We start from the raw sequence: 22,684 nt of genomic DNA on the forward strand, positions 1-22,684 counted from the left end.
CACCCGCCGCCACCTCTGACCCCCCAGCTCCCAGCATGCACCGCGCGGGGCCGCCTCCGCCAATGGGAAGGGGAGCCTGCCATGACCCCGCCCCTGAGCGCGAGCTGAGGCGAGGGCTGCGGGTGAGTTGAAGGGGGTTGTGTCGCGCGCTCTGGGGCTGAGGGGCGGGAAGGACCATGCTTCCCCCCCCCCGGAAACCCTCTTCCCCACTACCAGCAGCAGCCCCCCCTGGTTCCCGGTAGAGCCCCCCCGGGGGCAGGGGCTCCTCGTGGGGCCTGGCCCCAGCCGGCCGGGGCTGGAGGGCGGGGGAGAGCAGATCATAAGGTGCATGGACACCCCCTCCCCCCCCCATCTCTGTACTCAGGGAGGAGCCAGGGGCTGGGACTAGCCCTGACAGCATGTGCAGGGTCCTGGACTTTCTCCACCCTCAGGGGAAAAGCCCTTCAGCCCTTGCCTTGCTAGTGCCTGTTCCTGGTGTGTCTCCCGCTCTCTCTCTGAGGGCTCCCCTCGCTGACCCCATTCAGGCTCCTCTCATCGGCTCTCTTTTCTTGTTGACTTTAGGAGATGGACGTTTAACCTCGTAGTGAAGGGGAGACACACAAGAAGTGCATCATGAGGTTCACGCAGTTGGTGTCCCGCCAGCTCCCTGGAGGATTGTTCTCCCTGAAATGCTACTATCCCTTGGTGTGTCACACTCGAATGTTTTGGGCAACTCCAAAGAGCTTTTCAGGGTGTCCCAAAAATATACCGAGTCTGTTCAGATTCCTGGGCCAGAGACTGCCGTGCATGAGGCTGAGGCCTTTCAGCTCATCACAGGGTCTCTGTAAGTTACACAACCGAGACTTGAAACAGATTGACCCTGCCAGCTCCCCTGAAGCTATCAGGAAACATGAAGAAGAATCGGAAGACGGTGATGCAGATGTAGGCTTTGGAACACTATCTAATAAATTTTCATCTAGAAAATATTTTCGCAAAACAACATCAGAGTTGCAGAACTTAAGATTTCAAGCGGAAGAGGAGGAAAAAGTGTCAGAACGGAAACCTAGACGTGGTCCTAAGAACACACCATACTGGTACTTTTTGCAATGCAAGGCACTGATAAAGGAAGACAAGGTTGGTTTCTCAGGTCTTGTAATCACTAGAGTAGTTAACGGCATTTGATAATTGAGGGGCAGTATGATCTATTAGATTGGTTGTGGGACTGGGAGACAAAAATTCAGAAGTAGAATTAAAGTCCAGGACAGTTTGGTTACCTCCTTATAAGCCTCAGTTTCCCCAGGAGTAATATCTATCTATCTAATTCACAGGGGTGTTGGAGAGCATTAATTCATTAAAGAGTGATAATTGCTCTTAACCTCTGAGTGGGAAGGAGAGGGCCTCTCACTAGTCACCCCTTTGGGAAAAGGAATTATGATTACATTTCTGTGGCTTCATAAGGAATGGAGGGGTAGTGGTTTCCATCCCAAGGTGAAATATAAACATGCACCCCTTGTCTCATCATAGTGTGTCTCCATATTTGTATATGTATCTGCTTTATTAAATGTTAGTTAAGGAACTGCTTCTCTTACCTTCTCATCTTTGTCTCCCCTGTCTGTAGCTGGCAGAGGCTCTGAAGCTGTTTGAGGTGCAGATGCTGAAGGAAGAGCGTCTGCAGCCAGAGGAGAGCAACTACACTGTTCTGATTGGTGGCTGTGGCAGAGTCGGCTATGTGAAGAAGGCATTCAGACTTTACAATGATGTAAATATTATAGCTGTTTCCCTAAGAAAGGGGCCAGGGTCACTGGCAGGTAGTACAATGGGGGTCTTTCATGAGATAAAGTATACCCATTCGCATTCTATCCCATAGAAAGAGCTCATTCTGGACATGCTTCCTCCAAAATGCCTTTCCATGGGTGTTTCCACTGTGCTTGGGGACTCAGAAGACTGGAGCTCAAGAATTTACTGTAGCCTTGAAGCTTAGATGTTGTATCTAATTTATTTTAGGTTTTCCTAATGTGCCTATCGCCAGGGTATCTGTATAAGGTGGAACTATTTTTTATCTTAATTCTGGGCTCTTTATTTAATATAATTATTTCCTTAACTTCCCCCCCCCCGAGAGTAGATGAAAAAGCGGGGTTTAATCCCCACAGACGCTACATACACAGCTCTCTTCAATGCCTGTGCTGAGTCGCCATGGAAAGATTCGGGTCTGCAGAGTGCGCTCAAACTACGGCAAGAACTAAAGAGCAAAAATCTGGAGCTGAATCTGATAACATATCACGCTCTGCTGAAAGTATGTGCCATCTGCTCAGATCTCAGGACATGCTTTGACGTACTGAAGGTAAAGAGGAGTATCTTCTTGTACTATACATATCTCCATCTCTAATCAAAGCACTTTAGGGAAGCATGTGGCTTTCCTTGCAGACAGGTTGTAATTATGCATTGTTATATTAGCCTTTAAGCTTGGGGGAATAGATTGATTTTTTTTTTTTTTTAAAGGATCACTCTTTTGTGCTTGCGTTGAGTTATGCAATCATACTGGGTAGTTCGATATCTTAAGTATTCAGTTTAAACAGACAAAAACAGGATTTTGCAGGCTCAGACTTAGAGGTTTTGAAATTCTGCTCTCAAGTATTAAGTGTTGTGTAAAGGTCAGGTTTATGGTCCCTTTTTTACAAACGTGTATTCATCTAAAGCGGTTGCTTTTGCCTCTACTGCAGCTCCCCCTTGAAAGGCTGACAGTGGAGCAGCTGAGCAGTTCCTTCCTATATCCCACCCAAATTTCCTACACTATTCCCTATAGCACCTTCAGCTGAGACAGGCTGAGATTGAAGTAGCTGTCAGATGTTGTTTTTCTCTTTTCTGTAGCCATCATTCTGCTTAAAGTACTTGGAGTCCTTAGACCTCCCATGCAGTTTGCTGCAGATGTGTCTCAAAAAAGTGATTCCATTGAGCAGCAAGAAAGGCAGTACTTTCCATTAAGCAATCAGCTGCAGAATAAACTCCCTTGGTGTAACTGTAATCTTCCTTTTCCTTCTCTAGGAAATTGTGCATAAAGGCCATGCTGTCACCACAGAGACCTTCAATTTCCTTCTCATGGGCTGCATAAAGGACAAGGAGAGTGGCCTCAGATATGCCTTGCAGGTCTAGTTCTATCCTGTTTTGCCATTCATTTAACTGTTGTATCTGTAACTTGGGATTGGAACCTGCGGGAGGGGCCTTTGGAGCTGATGGAGGTGGAAGGTGCTTAAACTGTAAGCTCCTCAGTCAGGCTTCTTATCTGATGCCCATAAAGTGCCATGTGCACTACAGGATTGTACTAATAATAGTTTGGATGGGTGTCCGGTCTGTGGTGTGGAGGTCTTTTCTGTTGAAGAAGTGTATTCATTCCCATTTGTGCAGCTAGAAACCCTGATGGTGGGCACCTAAAATGTTACAATAATTGGGTCTAAATATGACAGATTACTTCTAGCTAAAAATACCCCACTTCTTTAATGCTGTACACATTTCACATACATTAACTCGATCTAAGCTTCTCTACATTTTTTTCCCTTTCAAAACAGGTTTGGCGACAAATGACTAAATTGGGAATTAAACCTGATGGTTACACTTACAATTTGATGCTCCATGCTGCAAGGGATTGTGGAATAGGTGACCCAGTTGTGGCTTCTGACTTGTTGCTAAGAAGCACAGATGAAAACCCTGCTCAAGTAAAGCTCGTATCAGGTAGGCGGGGTCAAAAGGTGAAAAGTCAGAAAAGGAAGGGAGCAGACAGTGGAATTTCTACCCAGTTGGATGTGGAAACCATGGAAAAACAAATATTTCAAGAAAATTCCAGAAAAGCTGAGGAACACTTAATCAACAATGAAGACAAAGACGTGAGTGAGGTTCAGACTGAACCAGGAACTGGATTGGCTGGTCTCACTAATAAGACAGTAGAATGCAGTAGGATTGGAGACTTCAGAAGAAACCAGGCTATTTCAGATCCACCTCAAACAAACCGAGGTCAATTTTTTGAGCCTGCTTGCAACCTGCCCAATTTGTTGGACTTGAAAATCTCCAGTAAGAACTTGGTTTCCTTAGGGACAGTAGCAACGCCCTCCGATAGGCTGGCTTTGATGGGGAACATGGAGGGGTTTTTGAATAAAATGAAAGAGGACAATGTGGCACCCAACATTAAGACTTTCACACTGTTGGCTGAGCTGATTGAACCTTTGAGCCAGTCAGAATCCTCTTTATTGACAGTCCTGGATGAACATAAAGTGAAAGTAGATGTGACCTTGTTTAATACTTTGTTGAGAAAGAAGAGTAAACTGGGAGACCTAGAAGGTGCAAAGGTAAGAATAAGAGCCCCTAAATGATGACTATACTGCAAACTTTTATCGTCATACTGGTGTACTTATTGGAGCTCTGAGGATTCTGTTGCATTCTCAGATAGCAGCCTTCTGTCTAAAGAGAACTAGCTGGAACTTCTTTTGGAAACAGTCAGTGCTGCATCTTAAATCATCTAGAATGGTCTGAGTACTCAAGTATTTGTGTTTTGCAGGGCATGCTGACTGCTCTAGTGCAGAGGGGAATATCACCCAACATACAGACGTTTTGTAACTTGGCAATAGCCTGCCGCAGAGAGAAAGATGGACTGCAGTTACTTTTGGACATGAAGGTACAAAAACTACAGCTCTGGCTACTGGAAAGTATTATTACTTTATTATTGGGACAGCAGTAACTGGGGGATTCCTACAGTCAGTGATCCTATACCTTTCTCTACATGAGCTTTCACTGAGGCTAAAGTAACGGAACTCCCTCGAGTCAGATCTTCTGCAACTCCTCCTTTGTGGTACAGTAGTCTAGCTTAATGCCTGGGTCATGGGAAGGAGGATTGGATTGTAAACTTCACTAGTACTGTACAGGTAACCAAAACCATAACAGGAAAGGCAGCTGCACTCCCTAGGCAACGGGCCCTTCCCCCTTATCTGCAGTGGAGTTGTGACACACACGTCTCCCAAAGTGCGTGTTGGTAGGCAAAAGTATCTATGCTTCAGCTCTTGCACTCTTAGCTTAAGTGGTGATGTGACTTGCCAGCACTGAGGTCAAATAATAACATTGGTCAAAGATCCTCAGTTAGGATGTGCTCATATCTCTCCGGCAGAAAGGTCTGCAGAGATCAGCTCTGTAGTAGATAGCAGGCACTAATAATTCGGACACTGATGTGTTTTCAGAACTCTGGGATTACTCCTAACACCCACATCTACAGCACCCTTATCAATGCAGCTGTGAAGCAGTTGGACTATACTTACCTCACAGAAATCCTACGGGACATGAGAAAGAACCAGGTCCCCCCAAACGAAGTTGTCATACGCCAGCTGGAGTTTGCAGCTCAGCATCCACCTCAGTTTGACAGGGTAAGTACCACAGTCATTTATTAGGACCAGGACCAATGTAACTGATTATGGCTGAAGTGAACATTATAATGTGGAAAAGCACAGATGAGACTAAGCTGTTTTGGATAAGGACTGTCTGTTTATATAATGCCTAGCAGGAGAGTGAAGTAATTTTTAAGATCTCTACCTTTCCTCCCTGCCCCAATAAAATTGTATCTTCCTCATCTACCACCTGTTTAAGCATCAGCTGAAATGGTGACAGTTAAGAGTACAGTGCAGCTGCCAAATATTTTCTGTATCGGCTTAGTAGGAGTATTGTCTTCTTCCAATTTGCAGAATCAGAGCAGCCTAGTTACTCTTCCATAGAATAACACTTACTATTGGGTTTTCACTTGCAGTATAAGTCAAAGAACACATATCTGGAGAAGATTGATGGGTTCCGAGGCTACTATTTCCGCTGGCTAAAAGCAATGGCAGCAGAGGAGACTCCACACCCATGGGCAAAATACAGAACTAAGAATTCAGCAGCCAAGGGCAGTGCAGAGGACACGCAGCCCCAGGGCACCAGGGAACAGTAACTATTGAGAGCAAGTCAGTATTCTCCATGTGTGGAATGTGCACGACGTCAGATGCTGGAACTACCTAGACAGAGGAATTTGGAGGGTTGTTTCCTTCAGGTGCCTTATAGCTGGCAGCACTGTACTTGTATGTTCTGACTGTTTAATAAAGTACCATCTCAACAGAAAGGAGAAATAAGAACTAAAAAGGACTGGGTGGTCATCAGCACAGCGTCGCTTCTCACTACTGTTAACAGATGCTTTGTTAGTAAGTGGCAAGCTTGTGTTTGATTTTGTAAGAGGTTTGAATTGCCAGAGTTGTTAGAAACAACTACTCAGTGGTTCTCTAATTCATCTTCAGAGGTAGATCATAAGGCAGTTTTTGATTCCATCTGCCTCTCTGGGTCCAGGCATCACCGAAGAAGAGGGCCTTTAGACCTGAACAGCAGCCAATGTCTGCTGGTCCCTAGGAGAGGAAACTAGCACCTTCTTAGGGAACTAACATCACCCCTAAAACATGAGTAACAAGTAAGAGGATTATCTTTTTTTCAAAGGTCAAAACACTTATTAGATGCTTCTGTGGAAAATTAATAAGAAAGCATTTGCATTTCCTGCTGTTTTTAGAAGGGCTACAATGTGATCACATGTGGCAGAGGAGATGGAGTATATGATAGATGGAGAACTTAAAATGCTTAACACTAACAGCTGCTTATAGAATACAGCTGCTTGTAGAATACAGCTGCTAAGCATTTGTAACATTAATGACAACCTAAGGCCAGTTTTTGGCTCAAATAGGAGACAATACACATTTGACCCTAGGTTACTTTCCTTAATGTTTGCCAAATGGTGCGATTATCCATGAAATTAAGTACTCAGTTTGTATCTCCATGCTGTCCCACTAAACTTACAATGCAATTCATGTTAAGCAGTTTATTGAAAGCTACCTTCCCCTCCACCGCAAGAAGTGTTCAGGGCTTGAAAGTTGGCAGTCTGGGACTTGCTAGATTTAGTAACAGACAAGAATTCCAAACCCCAGGAACTCACTCCTAACAGAAAGCTGTAACCCAGGGAGAATGAGGAAGCTTGACTTTCCAATGGTACAGCCAGGCCAGCTACCCTCACTAGTACTGAAATTTGAAGTAACAGAAAACCTGTACACTAGTTTCTGTATACCTGCCTCACTATCTTGCTTTAGGGAGTCACTTTGTAATTAGGACACTACTATTAAAGACAAAGGGATAGTTGTACAAAGTCAGCTTCCTGGGTATGGCATGGAGTTGTGTAATCCTTAACAAGTGACCCCATTCACAGGTGCCTCTACTACTGACAATACAGCTCTGCTGCCAGGAGCCATATGCCATTGTGAATATGTGTAATCAATCTCTGAACTGCCTTGTCACAAGATTATGCCACTCCACTATGGGGGGGAGGTAAGATTTTATTTTAAAATAAAATGGTTATACAAGACTAGTCAAAATCATTCACTACTGCATTTTATGATCCAGGTGGGCACATTGCTGTTCAGACTGATAAAGGAAGCTTCACTCACTGCAGGGTTTATACAAGACAGTTATAGCAGGAATAGTCCATGATGTGAAATCAGCACTTTTCAGAACCCCCAAAGTGTCCAGTTTTTAAAGATTTCACCCAGAGCAGCCTCTGCATCCACAGTGCGTGCACTCAATGATTCTCCCCTATAAAGCAAAAACAAGCATTAGTCACCACATTCCAGATAAGTTACTTTATATCGAGAACAAGTATTCTTAATAAAAAGCTAGTGCAGTATGCTACATCTCGAACAGGGGAAGCCCTCTGAAGCTTCCATAGCTCTAAGTTTCCTGCTACTCTACAAACAGTCTCCCACCACCACTTTACGCAACATTATGCAGAGGCTACGCAAGCCCCACCTTCCCTCCGGGGGTGAAGCAAGAATCAGGCATTACTATAAAACCAAATGGAAGTGAATATTCCACCAGGAAAGATTATGGAATCCTACAGAACTAGGTTTGGCCAAGAAGTGCATCAGTGGGACTCTGCAGTCTGGAACTATGAATAGAACGTTCAAGAGACAGTCATGGGACCAATTAACATCTAGGACTATCAGTTTTCCTCCCTACTATTACAAATTTTCATCTAAAGCAGTGGGAACGTCTGCACTATAGCTATGTTACAAGCTCGAGTTATCAAGAAGAAAGGGAACGCATCAGAAACTAGACAGTTGTATTTCCTTTTGGGTATTTAAGATTCCTTTCACTCTACTTTGCCACAGTCAAATCCCTCTCAAAAATACCTCAGCCTGACTTGCAGGAGACAAGGACCATTCTTTGTTCTGTGTTTGTGCAGTGCCTAGCACAATCAGGTCCTGGTCTAGGACTAGGGCTCTTAGATGCCACAGTAATACACGTAATTAGGCTCAAGACACTATGTATAGGAAGTCAGTGCTCTGGTCTCAAGTGTTGTTCTAGCACCCTAAACACTGCACCAGAATGTTAGTTGGTTAAGTGTGAAGGTAACTGGGGCAACTCTATATTAGCCCCTTAATGTCATTTTCATGGGCAAATGCTTCAGGAAACAGGAAAAACAGAGGATGGCCACTTAACAGCAGAATCCAGTGGTAAGGAAAACTAGAAATTGATACTATTGTCAAAGGTAGCAGAGGAAATACAATTATGGTAAGTCATAACTGCTGGCTCAAAATCCAAGCAAGGAAAATAGCATCGGAGCAAATAAAAAATTCATACCACTTCCAGCTTGCTTTTTGGGACCCTGCAAATGCAGTTAGTTCCGAAGTTGGTATCCCGAGTCTGGATACAGCGCAGGCAGCAAAGGTTCTCATAACCCTGTTTTTTCCACTTTGCAATCAGGTTTTTGTCAGCATATCCTTCTCTGATACAGTACTCATACAGTTCTGCACGAGAGAGGTGACTGGTGAGCACCACAGAATTCTCATTGGAGGCAGATAAATGAACAGTTTATTTAAAAAGTTTTAGTCCTTACACTGAATCTAGTTCTCATTGCTAGTTCCACTTGCTAGCAAATACAGACAGAGGGAAAGTCACTTTTTTTTTTTTTTAAGAACAATTATTTAATCCTTTCCCATCAATAATCTAATTCTGGTTTACACTCACTGGCTAATGATTCAGACACTCCATATGGAAGCTGTGATCTCTTCACCACAAGAGCAAATATTTAAGCTTTTTACCTCTGCTAATAGCTTTTCTCTTATAGAAGAGATCAAAGATGTAGCGCGTTTTCTGATGATGAATTCTGAAGATGGGCCAGAGGGATTCCACCTTCCTCTTCCCTTCATGAGGCTCAGTCTCCGCTGAGGAAAGAGGGCACAGAAATCAGATTTCACTGTCAGTGGCCTATAAGTTATTACAGCACTATATATCCTAAAAAAAGCACAATTGTTCCGAGAGAAAAAAAATGTAGTTTTAAAGGGGTGTGGGGAGATAGTCAAAAACAAAATTCACTGGAGTAAAAATACACACAGGAGGTCTTTAACTCTCATGCACTCCCTTTGGAAAGGAAGTCAGCCCGCTAAAGGGATGATGGTAAGGAAAATGCAGGTATAATGATTGGATAGGACAGGCACATCTGAGTACCCATGAAACCAAGAGTGACAGCACAGACTAGAACCAAACACTGCTGGCCTTTGCAATGCAAGCTTCCCCCTGCACATAGTTATACCAGCGTGCTTCAATCCTGGCCTACAGTAGTCCTTAGAGCTTGGGTGGAGTACTATGGACTCAGAACAATATTCATTTCATTTGCAAATTAAGCCATAGATCCAGAAATGATCCACGTAACTCATTCTGCCATGTCCCAATCCCATGTGTCCTAAATTAGAATTAGGAATTTGTCTTCTAGGGGTAACTTTTAATGCAGGAAATTAACACACTAAATTATCATCATCAAAATGTTTCATCTTCATTATTAGCCCCTAATGAAAACAGATTTAAAAATCCACACTTGCTGTCCTTTTATAAAACATGTATCCTGAAGCTCTTAAGGACTGTACAATCATAGGGTCACATGCGAACCAGCATCTGGCTTCATAACTTACCTTCTCTCATTTTTTGATCCAGCTCATCCAATGTTGGTTCGATCAGTTCCCAGCCATCCGGAGGAGCTTTCCTGCTTCTCTTTACTTTGGGCATCTTCTCAAAAAAGGCTGTTATAGGGATAAATGCAGGTCAAGTTTCAATAGCACTTATGTTTCCAGATATCATAAGGTCATCATGCACCCCCACCCCTCCAAAAAAAAGCATAAGGAAGCCCTTGAGACTTTTCAGCATTATTTTGACTCCCTTGCAGTCATTACCCCTTTTTCAATGATAAAGATAGAGGTGGTTTTTTTTATTTAGAGATAAATGAAACTAAGGAACAAACAAATGACATGCTCTGACACTTTTTTGTTTTTTTTTGTTTTAAACAATGAATAAGTGTTTAACATGTTATCGGTGTATAGGAGGGAGGGAGCCTTTAATATATGGAGATATACCTATCTCATAGAACTGGAAGGGACCCCGAAAGGTCATCGAGTCCAGCCCCCTGCCTTCACTAGCAGGACCAAGTACTGATTTTGCCCCAGATCCCTAAGTGGCCCCCTCAAGAATTGAACTCACAACCCTGGGTTTAGCAGGCCAATGCTCAAACCACTGAGCTATCCCTCCCCCCGTTTTAATTCATAACATAGCCCTTCACTTTTGAGGGCAGGTTTCCCAGTTAACAGTACTTTACCCTTCTCTAATGCCTTCAATCCAAAGACCTATCTATTATGCGTCACAAACTACTGAGAGATACATAGGCATCATAACTGCCATTGTAAAGACCAGGAAGCCAAATATCACCCGGCAAGTCAGTGACAAAGCTGGGAATCCCCGAGTCTTAGCTCCCCTCACGTTTGCTTTTAACCACAGACTATGGCCGTAACTATTATACACAGATATGGTGAAACCACCGAGCCAAGTCAAGGAAAACCTGGGTTTAAACATCCTGGGCTGGGCTGAAAGCTGGTACTATTGACCCGTAGTTGCTGCGTGTAGCTAGGGGCCTATCTCTGTACGAGACCCAGACCAGACACCCCAAGGGAGGGTCGAAGCGGGCTGGCTGGAATCAGGAGCAGGCCAGGCGCAGGTCTCTCGTTGCTAGGCTCTAAGGGAGAACACGCCACCTCTTACAATAGCCTGCCTGTGGCCTAGTACCCCCTGCCCTACTCTCACCCCGCCCAGCGGCGTGTCGGGCAGTGCAATGCGACCCACCGCCGCCCCGAGGGATATCGCCCTCCCTGAAAGAAGGGAACTCACCTGCCGGGAGAAAAAAAAAAGACGATCGCTATTTACAGCTTCCGCCTTTTCAAATCCGTCGCTCCCCTGTGGCGTCACAAGCAGCTGGGGGTCCTTCCGCTGCCTAGTCGCTTTAGTGACTCTAACCTCACTCGCCGTTTTCTGGGTGGGGAGCGTGAGTTTCACAGCAATCCTCGCGTGCATTTGGTGCCCATTGTAATGCCTGTAAGGAATTTCCCTCTCCTCCCCCGCCCCGGGTGGTGGGTGCGGAAGGAAGGAGCAGGGACAGGCCTCCCCACTGGTGCCGTGAGTGAGGGGCAATGGGAAGGTAGCGGCTCGGTTTGTACTCAGGCAGTGCTGCGGTTAGCCCTTGTGCTGGGGGCCTCGTGCTCCAGGGCCAGGCTTGGTGACTGGGCTGAGGAGGGAGCCGCGCGCTGGGGCTGCGGTTTGCGGCTTCCGCTTCCGGGTCGAGGACTGGGGGACTCGCTGCAGCTGCTGCCGGAGCCGCCATCACCGCCGCTATGCCTAAAGGAGGTGAGGGAGGGGCGGATGAGAGGAAACGGGCCCCAGGAACGGTGGGGCTAAGGAGGGGGGTCCCAAGCCCTAAGTCCCTGGGGGAGGGATATAAGCCCCCCCAGGAGCGGTGGGGTTTAGGGGGGCAAGCCCTAGGTTCCTGGGGAAGGGGTATAAGCCCCCCCACGAGTGGTGGGTTAAGGGCGGGCCCAAGCTCTAGGTCCCTGGGGGAGGGGTATAAGCCCCCCCAGGAGCAGTGGGGTTTGTCGGGGCAAGCCTTAGGGCTCTGGGGAAGGAGTGTAAGCCCCACAGCAGTGATAGGATCAAGGGGGGGCAAGCCCTAAGTCCCTGGGGGAGGGATATAAGCCCCCCGGAGCGATTGGGTTGAGAGGAAGATGCAAGCCCAGGGGAATGGAGTGATGGGTTAGGGGGAGGTGCAAGCCCCCATGGACCGATTGCAGGTTCAGGCGAGTACAAGCTTGAAGCCCCTGTGGGTGATGGGAGAAGCATGAGGGGGCATAAGCCCCTGGGAACTAAGGAGTGTGTGCAAGTTGTAGGGGTATTGTGTGCAGGGGGAAAGTAGTGGGACTGGTGGCCCATAGCAGATCTAGTGCCAGGTGATGGGTTTTGTTCTGCACTGGGGAGGAGGCTGGCATCTGTTGAGCATGGAGTGTATGATTGGTGCTGTACAGAATACATGAGGCACTGAGCTCACAAGCTAAATCGGGCACAGAATGCAGTTCACATGTACCCAATGTACTGACTGATGGGGCCTGTTTCAAAGGGATGCTGATGGCATGTGGTTCTTTAAGATTCTTCCTTCAGTGGATTAGTATTTGAGAGGCCTCTGGGAATATGTAGAAAGGATCTAAATCAGGGGTTCTCAAACTGGGGGTTGGAACCCCTCAGGGGGTTGCAAGGTTATTACATGGGGGGTTGTGAGCTGTCAGCCTCCACCCCAAACCCTGCTTTGCCTCCAGCATTTATAATGGTGTTAAATATATAAAAAAGTGTTTTTAATGTATAAGGGGGGGTCACACTCAGAGGCTTGGTATTAGTACAAAAGTCTGAGAACTGATCTAAATGAAGAGAAGGTGGTTACTTGCTGCATAAGAGTACAGTACAGAAGAAGACACAAAGATGACTTTTAATGTCTCATTTTAGAGTTTTTAGTGGCTCTAAACCCACCACCATAATAGCTTCACTCACAGCATCTTGCTGTTATGCAGTGGGTACCAACCTGCCTGCATGTGGTACAGGAGAGCTAATGAGGGAATGAGAGTCCATCAAGTCTGAGCTGGATCTACCCAGATCATTCTCTAGATTCACTAAATCTGTCCACATAATTGGCTCTTGCATGCTTTCTATGGAATCAAATCTTACTATGTTAATGTAAATTATTATTCCCCATTCTACCCTTCCTGTAGTCTCTGCCAATTTACTTTATTAGAGCCCATTAACTGAGTTTGTGAACTGTTGCCAGACTGTTAGAGAATTCTTTAGGCATCAAATACAGTATTCCCACCCCCCACAGTCTTTAATATCATAAGATCTGTTTCCCAGTTTTTTAATACAGGTTCTTTGATATCTTGATCTAGGCCAGACATCCTTCATACCAGTTTGTACTATATAAAACTATTGCTAGACATAGGAAAAGGCTCCAGACTTATTTGTATTGATGCTCATAATTATTTTTGTAATGAAAGCTCAATAAATTCAATTTTTCCTATTCCAAATTCATCACACAATTCTAAACATACCCCTCTCAAGTTTGTCTGTGGCTTTGCAGGGTGAAACCCTGGCCCCAATGAAATAAATGGGTGTTTTGCCATTGACTTCAGGGGGGCCAGGGTTTTGCCTGCAGTGTTTGGTAGCAGACTTGGATTTAATCCTGTCAATAATTAAAAAAAACAAAAACCCCAGCTGCGTATGTTACAAATACATCTTGCTCCAAAAGGATCCACTCGGTGAATGCTCTTCTCTTTTCTGTAGTGTGTGTGTGTAATTTTTTATAATCTATGTTCTGTAAAGAAATAGCGCTATTGAAGAAATAGTTCATAATGTGTTGGGGGAGAAACCCTTTCTGCTGCACAAATATGAGCTTGTCTGCTAATACAGAACAAGTGTTTCTGAAGTACTTCTTAATCTCTGTTTAGAGGCTGTCGAAACCCGTTTTCCCAAGTTTTTTTTTTAAACTCATAGCTCCATAAAATTCTTCTAAGCTTAAATTCACATTAATAGTAACACTCTTATAGACTGAAATAAATATGTATTTAAAAACATGCCTATCTTAGGCTTTGTGTGCCTTTACCATAATTTAAAAATACAATCATCTGTGGGTTTCAAAGTGCTTTGCAAAGGAGGATAAGACTCATTATCCCTATTTTACAGATGGGGAAACTGAGGCACAGAGGTGAAGTGACTTGCCCAACGTAATGCAGCAGGTCAGTGGCAGAGCTAGGAATAGAACTCAGGTTGCATGACTCACAGCCCAAAGCCCCTTACAGTCCTGCCTCCTTACCATGAGCAAAGGCCTTCCCTATGCCCTCCTTGATTAAATATCTGCATACTAATGTGACTCAAGTCTCATCTCATTCGAGTTGATGAGATGATGGTAAAAGTATTGAGCGGTACAATACTTAATTCTTTGGTACAGGCTTCAATGTAGAATGGGTAAAACTTAGAACTAGTAAGTTTTGCTCTTCGTATCTATTGCTTTTGACAACACCTAATGTGAAGACCAAAGGGAGTTACAGGCTAGTTTTATTTTTTGAAAAAGTATGTTGAAATCTGCTGTTATAAGCTGACCTGACACATAAAGAAAACAAATGCCTGAAAATGCATCTGCCAGACACCAAAGAGCCTAGTTACCCTGGTAGTATTGTAGCAGATCATTGTTTTAGATCATGTAGCCCTTCATGGTGTAGAATAATGCATAAAGTTTACAGCATAGTAGTTACTTTGTACCTGTATCAGTCATGCCACACTTTTTTTTAAATAAGTAACCAACTTTGAATTGTAATGCTACTCTGGCATCTCTATAAGCTGTGAGAAAAAAGGGTGGTTTACTGGGGTAGATAAGTCCTTTAATGTACAGCACCATCTATCAGTGGCTGCAGACACCACTGTAGTTGAAATCACAACTGAAAATCCATCACATGCTTTTTGAAGGCGGCAGGCACATGTAAGTTCTTTGAGTGAATATCCCCTTTCAAGGCCACTAGTGTACAGAACCTCACCTCTCATGTTAGAAAACGTAGAAATGCAGAGGTGAAGGGGCCATGAGGCTTCCTAAGATTTGTGGGGAGGTGGCTTATTGAGCTCCCCCAAGATTGGCTGGGAATTCTCCCTTCAAGCCTCCTGCTTTTTTCATTTCCCCCCCTTCAGATCTTCTAAGAACTGCATGTTCAAAGCTCCCTTCCTAGAGACATTAGAAAATCTGCAGTGAAAAACAGTGTGAGGAAAGAGGACGAGGGGAGCGGGGGGGAGGTATGTTGGAACTACTGAGCTATTGAGAGCCCTCCTCATGAACAGTTGTGCCCCCCAGCCTTGGTAGGTTCCTCAAGACAACTCCACCCACAGTCACAGTACGTGGCTCAGCTCTGATCAAGAAAACAGGGGTTGCCTGCCTCTGCTGGACCAACGTACTAATGCTGGTTGACAAACTTAAAGCCAAAAAAGGGACAATTTTTTCATGAACATTTTCCAATTATTCAACCAGCTCAACAAATTAGGTTAGTTGGGCACTACTGAACCTCTGCAGGGGAGCTGGTGCTCTCCCCTCATACAGATCTCAGGAAGAGTGTTCCCTTGATCTCTCGCCCCCGACCCCTTCCCCCCAAGGCTACTTACTGACCTCAGGGAATAAACAGGGGGGTAAAGAGGTCAAACGGATGTCCCATGGCTCCTGCCAGTGGCCTTCCTGAGATCTGCAGGAGGAGAGAACCCCCTCGTGAACTGTTTGGCAAAAAAATAATTGCAAAGTACTTTTAGTGGTCAGATTGTACTTTGAGCTCTGTGTCTGCAGGGAAAAGGGTAGAGACTGTTTAAAAAAGAAAGCTCAGGTCTCCAGCAGTCCTTGGATGTCTTGTGCCGAGACCACTGGAGCTGCCATTCTTCAGGAAACATTAATAGTTTCAGTGATTTCACATCAATCAATTTAAGTTTGGCGATAGGTATTAAAGTTTGGTGGTAGGTACCGGATCTCAGCTAGGGCAAGGCATCCAGGGAAACTGATTTCATCTCTCATTTTTCTGGGTATGTGTGTGGGGGCGGCGGGCAGTCAGGAAAAATCAGGGTTATAGTAGAAATTCACTTACAATTGCTGTCACTCCCTAGTGTTTCTGTGGCAGCATAGTTAGAGCGCAGCTCCCTGCTGTGTAGGAAATGCAGAGTAAGGAGCGGTTGTGGGATTTATATTTGGTTGCCAACCCAGGAAGTGAATCAGAGGCAACTGTGGATGTGGATGGAAGGGGAAGGATGGTGTCATTCCACTATCTGAGCCCTTGGAAGCGTAATTCTCCTCATCCTTCTATAGCCTGACAGAACCATGCTGCAATGCCTGGTGTCTGTAGTAGCTGAGGGATGAAAACAGTAGTACCTACCTTGAGGAGTGGTGAGAACATCCCTAGTGAACTACAGGAAAAGTTGAAATTGATCAGAGCTTTTATTTGCTAACATGATGTAGAGAATCTTATGGAGATGATGGGCTATGTTCTTTTCTGGTGATGCCAGGTATAACTGGGCCCTCTCAAATACAGACCATTGGATTAGATGGTCCAACTGGCGCAGGCTTCCCTAGAAACTGGAGGGGTTAAGCTAAGTCTGAAAGTTTTTCTCTGAACACTTTTGTGGTTCAATAACAGTTCTCTGTGTATTTATCTAAGGGCTCGAAGTGCTTGACTAAGGTTGGTGAATTATTGGGCTCCTTCTGTGTTCTTTTAGCTTTTACTGGAAGAACTGGTCTGTACTATGCACAACCACAGCCAAGAGAGAATGGGGGACAGGCTTTTGAGTTTGTGGAAACATCTCACTAAATCAGCTACTGACTTAATTTCTCGTGCAGGTAGAAAAGGAGGCCACAAAGGCCGAGCAAGACAGTACACAAGCCCTGAAGAGATTGATGCACAGCTCCAAGCAGAAAAACAAAAGGCCAGGGTATGTGTTCTGTCTGGTCATGTGCTTAGCGAGATAAACTGCTGCTCTTATACTCAATTATTTTGCAGTTCATGAGCAAAGGCAGCTTAGAGTCAAATGTTGTAAATCATTCTGTCACCTGAATTACAATGGGTGGAAAAGCTTTTATGTTGGGTTTGACAATCTGCAATTCTCCAGATTTTCTGTTGGTGACCTAGAGTTTTAGAGCTGGATCTAATTTGTAGTAATGTTTGGGCAGTTTCTATCAAAATCAATGGGGTATCGAGCACTTGAAACCAAAGTCAGAATGTGTCCCCTTATTCTCTTCCTCTGTGGGAAGTAAAATGTGAAACAGAGAATATGGTGATCAAGTTACCTAGCAATGGATATCATATTGTATATAGAAAGCAGTGGAGTCTCTTATTGAGGACCCTGTTAATGCAGGTGATGTGAATAATGGGACACATTTAGGGGACAAAATGTATCTTGCTCTTGAATGCAATAAAAATAAAATTGATTATAGGAGACATACCAATAATACTGACATTCTCGGCCATGCAGTTGTATCCCTTGCCTATTAATGTTTTCACTGTGCTTACTTCTTTTAAAGAGTCGTTGCTAGAGGTTGCAATTTCATCAGTTTACATTTTTTCTTAATCTCCTGTAAACTCATAGGAAGAGGAGGAGCAAGAAGAAGGGGGGGAAGGGGCAATAGGAGACCCCAAAAAAGAGAAGAAATCCTTAGATTCAGACGAGAGTGACGAAGATGACGAGGACTATCAGGTACCGTAACTCCCAATGCATTTAACGTAAATGAACACCCCACATTCTCAAGGCACAACCAACCTGCTAATCCTTGATTTTTATTTTCCCCATGTATTTGTGGGCTCCTGAGCCCACATTTATAAGGAAGGTGGGATTTTTTAAAGTTAAACTTAGTGTGTGTCTCCTCCCAGTTAACCTTCACTCCATTAATAATTTGTTCATTGCTGTACACTGAAGTGGAAGAAACAGAGGTGGTAACGTTCACTATTAACAGTGGGGTTGAAAACACATGGTAAAGTAAAATATGATGTGGCAGCAGATATATTCCCTGGTAATAAGAATTTTTTTTAGTGTCTATCTAGGTTTGGTTTCAGAGGTAATGACCACATGAGTGAACTTTCTCCACTAGGATGCATGTGAAGAAGACTCATTGAGCCTTGACAGCTACAGCACTCATTGATAACATGCATGTCCTTTGTTTCTAAACTCCAGCAAAAGCGCAAAGGCGTGGAAGGGTTGATAGACATAGAGAATCCCAATCGAGTTGTTCAGACAGCCAAAAAAGTAACTCAGCTGGATCTGGATGGACCCAAGGAGCTGTCGCGGAGAGAGCGGTAACAATCCCCCTTCTCTCTTATAGCTTGGAGAGATGTGTGTGTTGTGTTTGTTCCTAGAATAATGTTCTGCCTCCTGCAATGGCCAAGCCACGTAGTGCCAGTAAATCTGACCTGCTGGGAGGGAAGTTGACGTCTCAGTGAGGTCCTTTATGTATTTGAGCCCACCATCACAGTAGGTGTGAAGATAATTATCAGGATTCACTTTGGATCCCAATTTCATTGGGTAGGAACTTACATGGTTAAGTAGAGCCAGCCTATGTTGGTGGCTGCCATCCTACATGGGGGGAGGGATAGCTCAGTGGTTTGAGCATTAGCCTGTTAAACCCAGGGTTGTGAGTTCAATCCTTGAGGGGGCCATTTAGGGATCTGGGGCAAAAATCTGTCTGGGGATTAGTCCTGCTTTGAGCAGGGAGTTGGACTAGATGACCTCCTGAGGTCCCTTCCAACCCTGATATTCTATGATTCTGTGATTCTATTCTGTGTGTTAACTACTTATGCTAAACAATCTGTAATTAGCAGTGACACTCTGAGCACCTTTCCCAGACCTGAAGAAGAGCTCTGTATAAGCTTGGAAGCTTGTCTCTTTCACCAGCAAAAGTTGGTCCAATAAAAGATATTACCTCACCCACCTTGTCATCCTAAAGTCAGGCAGCTTTGCGAAACGCATTGAGATGGGCATAAGTGTTTTTTCCTCTGATAATTATTATAATGGTTATTAATTATTTGTGTTAAGCACCTAGTAGCCCTTGTCATGGACCCTGGCTATCTAGTTTTCCTTTCTAAAAGCCTGATGTCAATAATCAGAAATAACTGCCCCTGTGCATTAGCGCGTAGTGGCAGAAAAATACCATACCAAGGGTCACCCTGTTAGTTCCTGGTGTGGCAGGAGCCCTAGTATTGATGGGAGTGCGTTTTCCAGATTCCTGGGGTCAGAGTGAAGTTACATGCCCCAGTGGACACTTAGATTTTGTTTTCAGTCTTGAACTCAGTTGCCATTTCACACGTGAGTTTTTAGAGAGAAAAGTGCGAGTTTGATTCAATACCGATTCCTACAGCTGAAGGGTGGCTTTGGGTAGGGCACTAGACTGGGAAGCAGGAGGACTGTGCTCTGGTTTGACACTGTCCTGCTGTGGGATATTAGGCTAAGGCCTGGGCTAGACTAGCAGGGGGGTTCGAACTAAGAGACGCAACTTCAGTACGCTATTCGCATAGTTAAAGTCGAAGTATCTTAGTTCGACTTACTTGGCCGTCCTCATGGTGGCGAGTCGACTGCCGCGGCTCCCCCGTCGACTCCGCTTACTCCTCCTGCCAGGGTGGAGTACGGGCGTCGATTCGCGGATCGATTGGTCTCGTCTGGACGAGACGCGATAAATCGATCACCGATACATGGAACGCTATCTGGCGGGTAGTATAGACGTACCCTAAGTCACTTAACTCTTTGTGCCAGAGTTTTCCCTGGCACAGTGGGAACAGAAACAATCCCTAATTCACCAGGCTACTGTGAGGCACTTGGGTGTGGTGATAATGAATGTTAGAAAGAAGCCTTTATTTAGGTAGCTTTTCAAGCCAGAAGCCATCTTCAGCATGGCTTTTCCCAAGCCCCATGACTGCTCTGAAAAGGATTTAAACATTATTTTGATCTTCGGCCTCCTTGAATTGCTCGATCGCTAACATGCTAATTAGAGATTGAAATGACTGTGCGCATTTGTGCTCCAAGATCAGCGGTCGATGCTGCTTGAGATCATGCCTTCTCTTAATCCCCTTTCTAACGCTAACGAGTCCTGTGTGTTACTTTGGATACCATGATGACTCGTGTATTTCACTCAAACAGAGAAGAAATCGAGAAGCAGAAAGCAAAAGAAAGATACATGAAAATGCATCTAGCTGGTAAAACAGAACAGGCCAAGGCAGATCTTGCTCGACTAGCCATCATCCGGAAACAGAGGGAAGAAGCTGCCAAAAAGAAAGAGGAGGAAAGAAAAGGTAAGGCTGTTACAATAACTGTTCCTCATTCCATCCTCGCCGACAGCCATACCTCCAGGAGCTGTGATCTCAGGATCCCAAGCGAAGGAGGCATAGTATTCCCTTTCTACCCGTGCTGTTACTGTGTGCTGTTAAACAGCTATTCTGTTCAACCCTAGAGTCGGCTTTGTTTCATCCTCTGCTTTATGCTGCGTCATAAAGTGGTAGATTAGTTAGGCAGCGAGCAGGCAAAGTAAGGAGGGAATTGCTCTCGCCACCTACAGCGCTTCAGCTGAACAGGCAAAGGTAGTGGATTTTTGTACATGTTCGCACCAGCAGTTCAGTGAATTCCCTGCAAACAGCTTGGATATTGTGCATCAGAATTACATAGGGGGTGGGGCCTAAACGGCTCAGGGAATTGGTAATGGGATATAGAGCTTTGCACCTCTAGGTCACCGGCTGACCCTTAATTCAGCTGAAGTATCTAGTGAACCAGAGTGGTGATGGGGGTTTGGTCTCAGTCCATTTCGCACTGCACAGATCTCTCCACAGTTGGCACCAATGACTGAGGCCAGGGTCAGGATGGACCGTAGAGATGGCATTCTCCTTTCACTCTGGATGTGGGCCCACCAGGAATTTTAGCATCTAAGCAGGGGGGTGGCAGAGGGACACTTGCTAAGCTGTTATCCGTGCTATGCGTGTAGCGTGGCTAAATGGAGCTCTGTCTCTAGGGCCACTGAGACAGCACCAATTCCGCACGTGCATCTGGAAACATTGACAAGTCTCTCTCTTTTCTTTCTCCCCTCCCACTCCCACAGCAAAAGATGACGCGTCTGTGGCAGGCAAAAGACTGCAATCACTATCCCTTAACAAATAAGCACAGGACATACAGGAGGAAGAATTCCAGGGAACTGTGCCTGGTGCCTGCCAGGAACTCTGCCATGTTGCATACCACATAGGGTGTACTGCAACATCGAAGTCAAATTCACCACCAAGAGACACTGACAGTGTGTTCGTCTTCATCTTGGCACAGAATTCCATTTTGGGTTGGGGGGGCAGCTGCTATCTTCAGGGCAGAACCGTGCTGAACAGCACTTCTCTGTGTAACAGTTTGGAAACCTGAATGTTTTTGCTGTTTTTAGGACTGAGAACACATTAGGGGCAGGGTAGGGGAGCAAGGTGGGAGGGGAAATGCTTCATATATTAGATCACAAAACCTAGATTTTTCTGTCAGCTTGGGGGTGGGGCATGGGGTCGGTAATCTTGATGAAAACCCAAAGGTCGGGGGGGTGTATCGTAAGGACCCACTTCTGCAAACAGCCCGTGAAATTGAGCTGCAGAGTGTTGTAAGAATAGTCTGGAAGCCTAACTTCATGGCTGTTTTTCTGGAGTGCTGTTCATTCCCATTTTCACCCTCCACCCCCCACCCTTTTCCCTCCCCTCTGACTAGGGATAGTGTCAGTTTTTAACCACAGCATCCTTTGTTTAAAGCAAAGCCTTCATTGATTGTACCAAAACCCAGGTAAAAAGAAAAACTCAATAAATTAAAAACAAACCAACCCAAACTTGTATATTTGGCTGATTAAAATTTAAATTATCGTAAACGCTTTGCCCTTGTCTTTTGTGCGTGTCAGCCTGAAATCTCATGGGCACCAGCTGTGCTTCTGTGGGGTTTCCAGTTACAACAACTTGTGGGAGATGCCCCGTACCTGTGATGGTGACTTGCTATTTCATGTCTCTGTTTTGCTCTGCTTTCCTGGCACTTTGTGCCACTTGCACTGTCAAAATGGAGCCAATAGGACAAGTCTGACTGGAGCATCTGGACTGTACCGACAGCTACAGCCTGAAGGTAACGCGCTTTCCCTGCTTGGGTCTGGTGGACATCTCATTCGATCTGCTCTACACACACAGTTGGCTAGCCTAGTGGAAGGGGATAATTGTCCTCTAACGTCTTTCAATCCATGTCCTCTTCAATGTGGATAGAGCTAACCCTGGACTGTTACACCTTTCAGAATTGGGTGGCATCAGAGGTGGGGAGGGTTAGTGTGAGGTTTCTGGGAGGAGGGAAGAGAGGGCGTATTTATCATGGAAAGCTCTGACTTGAATGTTTGTAGAGGGAGTGTGATGTATCCATAAAGGTTTGATCAGTGTCTGATAATCTGATCTACACCGAGTCTCCCATGTTAAACACCTGTCTCATAAGTGTGTCTCAGAACCGCCTGTGATCACACACAGTGGGGATGTAAACTCCAACAATCAAAAATGCCACTGTGCTACCGGGAGAGAGTTGTCCCCTAGCTGGGTGCCAGAACGTGATCCTTGGAAGTCTGTATAAATGAGAAGGAGACATTTAGAAGTGGACACGACTGGTTAAAATCCAATGGGAACGATCTTTTTTTCTTCCATCTTTATTCCCTTGTATCTTTAAGTGTTTTGGAAAGATAAGGTGCCACACACCATGGCTTATTACTTGCGTCTTTGAA

General features: G+C 45.0%; 3 protein-coding genes across 5 annotated transcripts; 2 read left to right on the forward strand and 1 right to left on the reverse strand.

The window, feature by feature from the left end:
- The first annotated feature begins 81 nt into the window (after positions 1 to 81).
- On the forward strand, positions 82 to 6,631 carry PTCD1 (pentatricopeptide repeat domain 1). Of its 3 annotated transcripts, none has more exons than XM_024205283.3 (9): positions 82 to 122; positions 562 to 1,113; positions 1,598 to 1,738; positions 2,102 to 2,320; positions 3,022 to 3,123; positions 3,543 to 4,316; positions 4,526 to 4,642; positions 5,199 to 5,381; positions 5,759 to 6,631. In XM_024205283.3, exons 2-9 carry the CDS (start codon positions 613 to 615, stop codon positions 5,936 to 5,938), a joined length of 2,217 nt encoding a protein of 738 aa, XP_024061051.2. In that variant the 5' UTR covers positions 82 to 122; positions 562 to 612; the 3' UTR covers positions 5,939 to 6,631. The 3 variants fall into 3 exon arrangements, with proteins under 3 accessions (XP_024061051.2, XP_024061052.2, XP_029767099.1); XM_024205284.3 differs by lacking the exon at positions 82 to 122 and adding an exon at positions 276 to 324; XM_029911239.1 differs by lacking the exon at positions 82 to 122 and having other exon boundaries at positions 426 to 1,113.
- A 704-nt stretch (positions 6,632 to 7,335) lies between these two features.
- Positions 7,336 to 11,331, reverse strand: BUD31 (BUD31 homolog). Its single transcript, XM_024205287.2, has 5 exons — positions 11,230 to 11,331; positions 9,987 to 10,094; positions 9,120 to 9,242; positions 8,659 to 8,825; positions 7,336 to 7,611 (listed from the first exon to the last, which is right to left on the reverse strand). Exons 2-5 carry the CDS (start codon positions 10,078 to 10,080, stop codon positions 7,561 to 7,563), a joined length of 435 nt encoding a protein of 144 aa, XP_024061055.1. The 5' UTR covers positions 10,081 to 10,094; positions 11,230 to 11,331; the 3' UTR covers positions 7,336 to 7,560.
- Positions 11,332 to 11,644: 313 nt separating this feature from the next.
- On the forward strand, positions 11,645 to 21,778 carry PDAP1 (PDGFA associated protein 1). Its single transcript, XM_024205275.2, has 6 exons — positions 11,645 to 11,742; positions 16,787 to 16,878; positions 17,533 to 17,640; positions 18,115 to 18,236; positions 20,071 to 20,222; positions 21,020 to 21,778. The coding sequence occupies exons 1-6, from the start codon at positions 11,730 to 11,732 to the stop codon at positions 21,076 to 21,078; spliced, it is 546 nt and encodes a 181-aa protein (XP_024061043.1). The 5' UTR covers positions 11,645 to 11,729; the 3' UTR covers positions 21,079 to 21,778.
- Positions 21,779 to 22,684: the final 906 nt, after the last annotated feature.

Source organism: Terrapene carolina, unplaced genomic scaffold (genome assembly GCF_002925995.2).
Source record: "Terrapene carolina triunguis isolate 2854851 unplaced genomic scaffold, T_m_triunguis-2.0 Scaffold93, whole genome shotgun sequence".
Classification (NCBI taxonomy): Eukaryota; Metazoa; Chordata; order Testudines; family Emydidae; genus Terrapene; species Terrapene triunguis.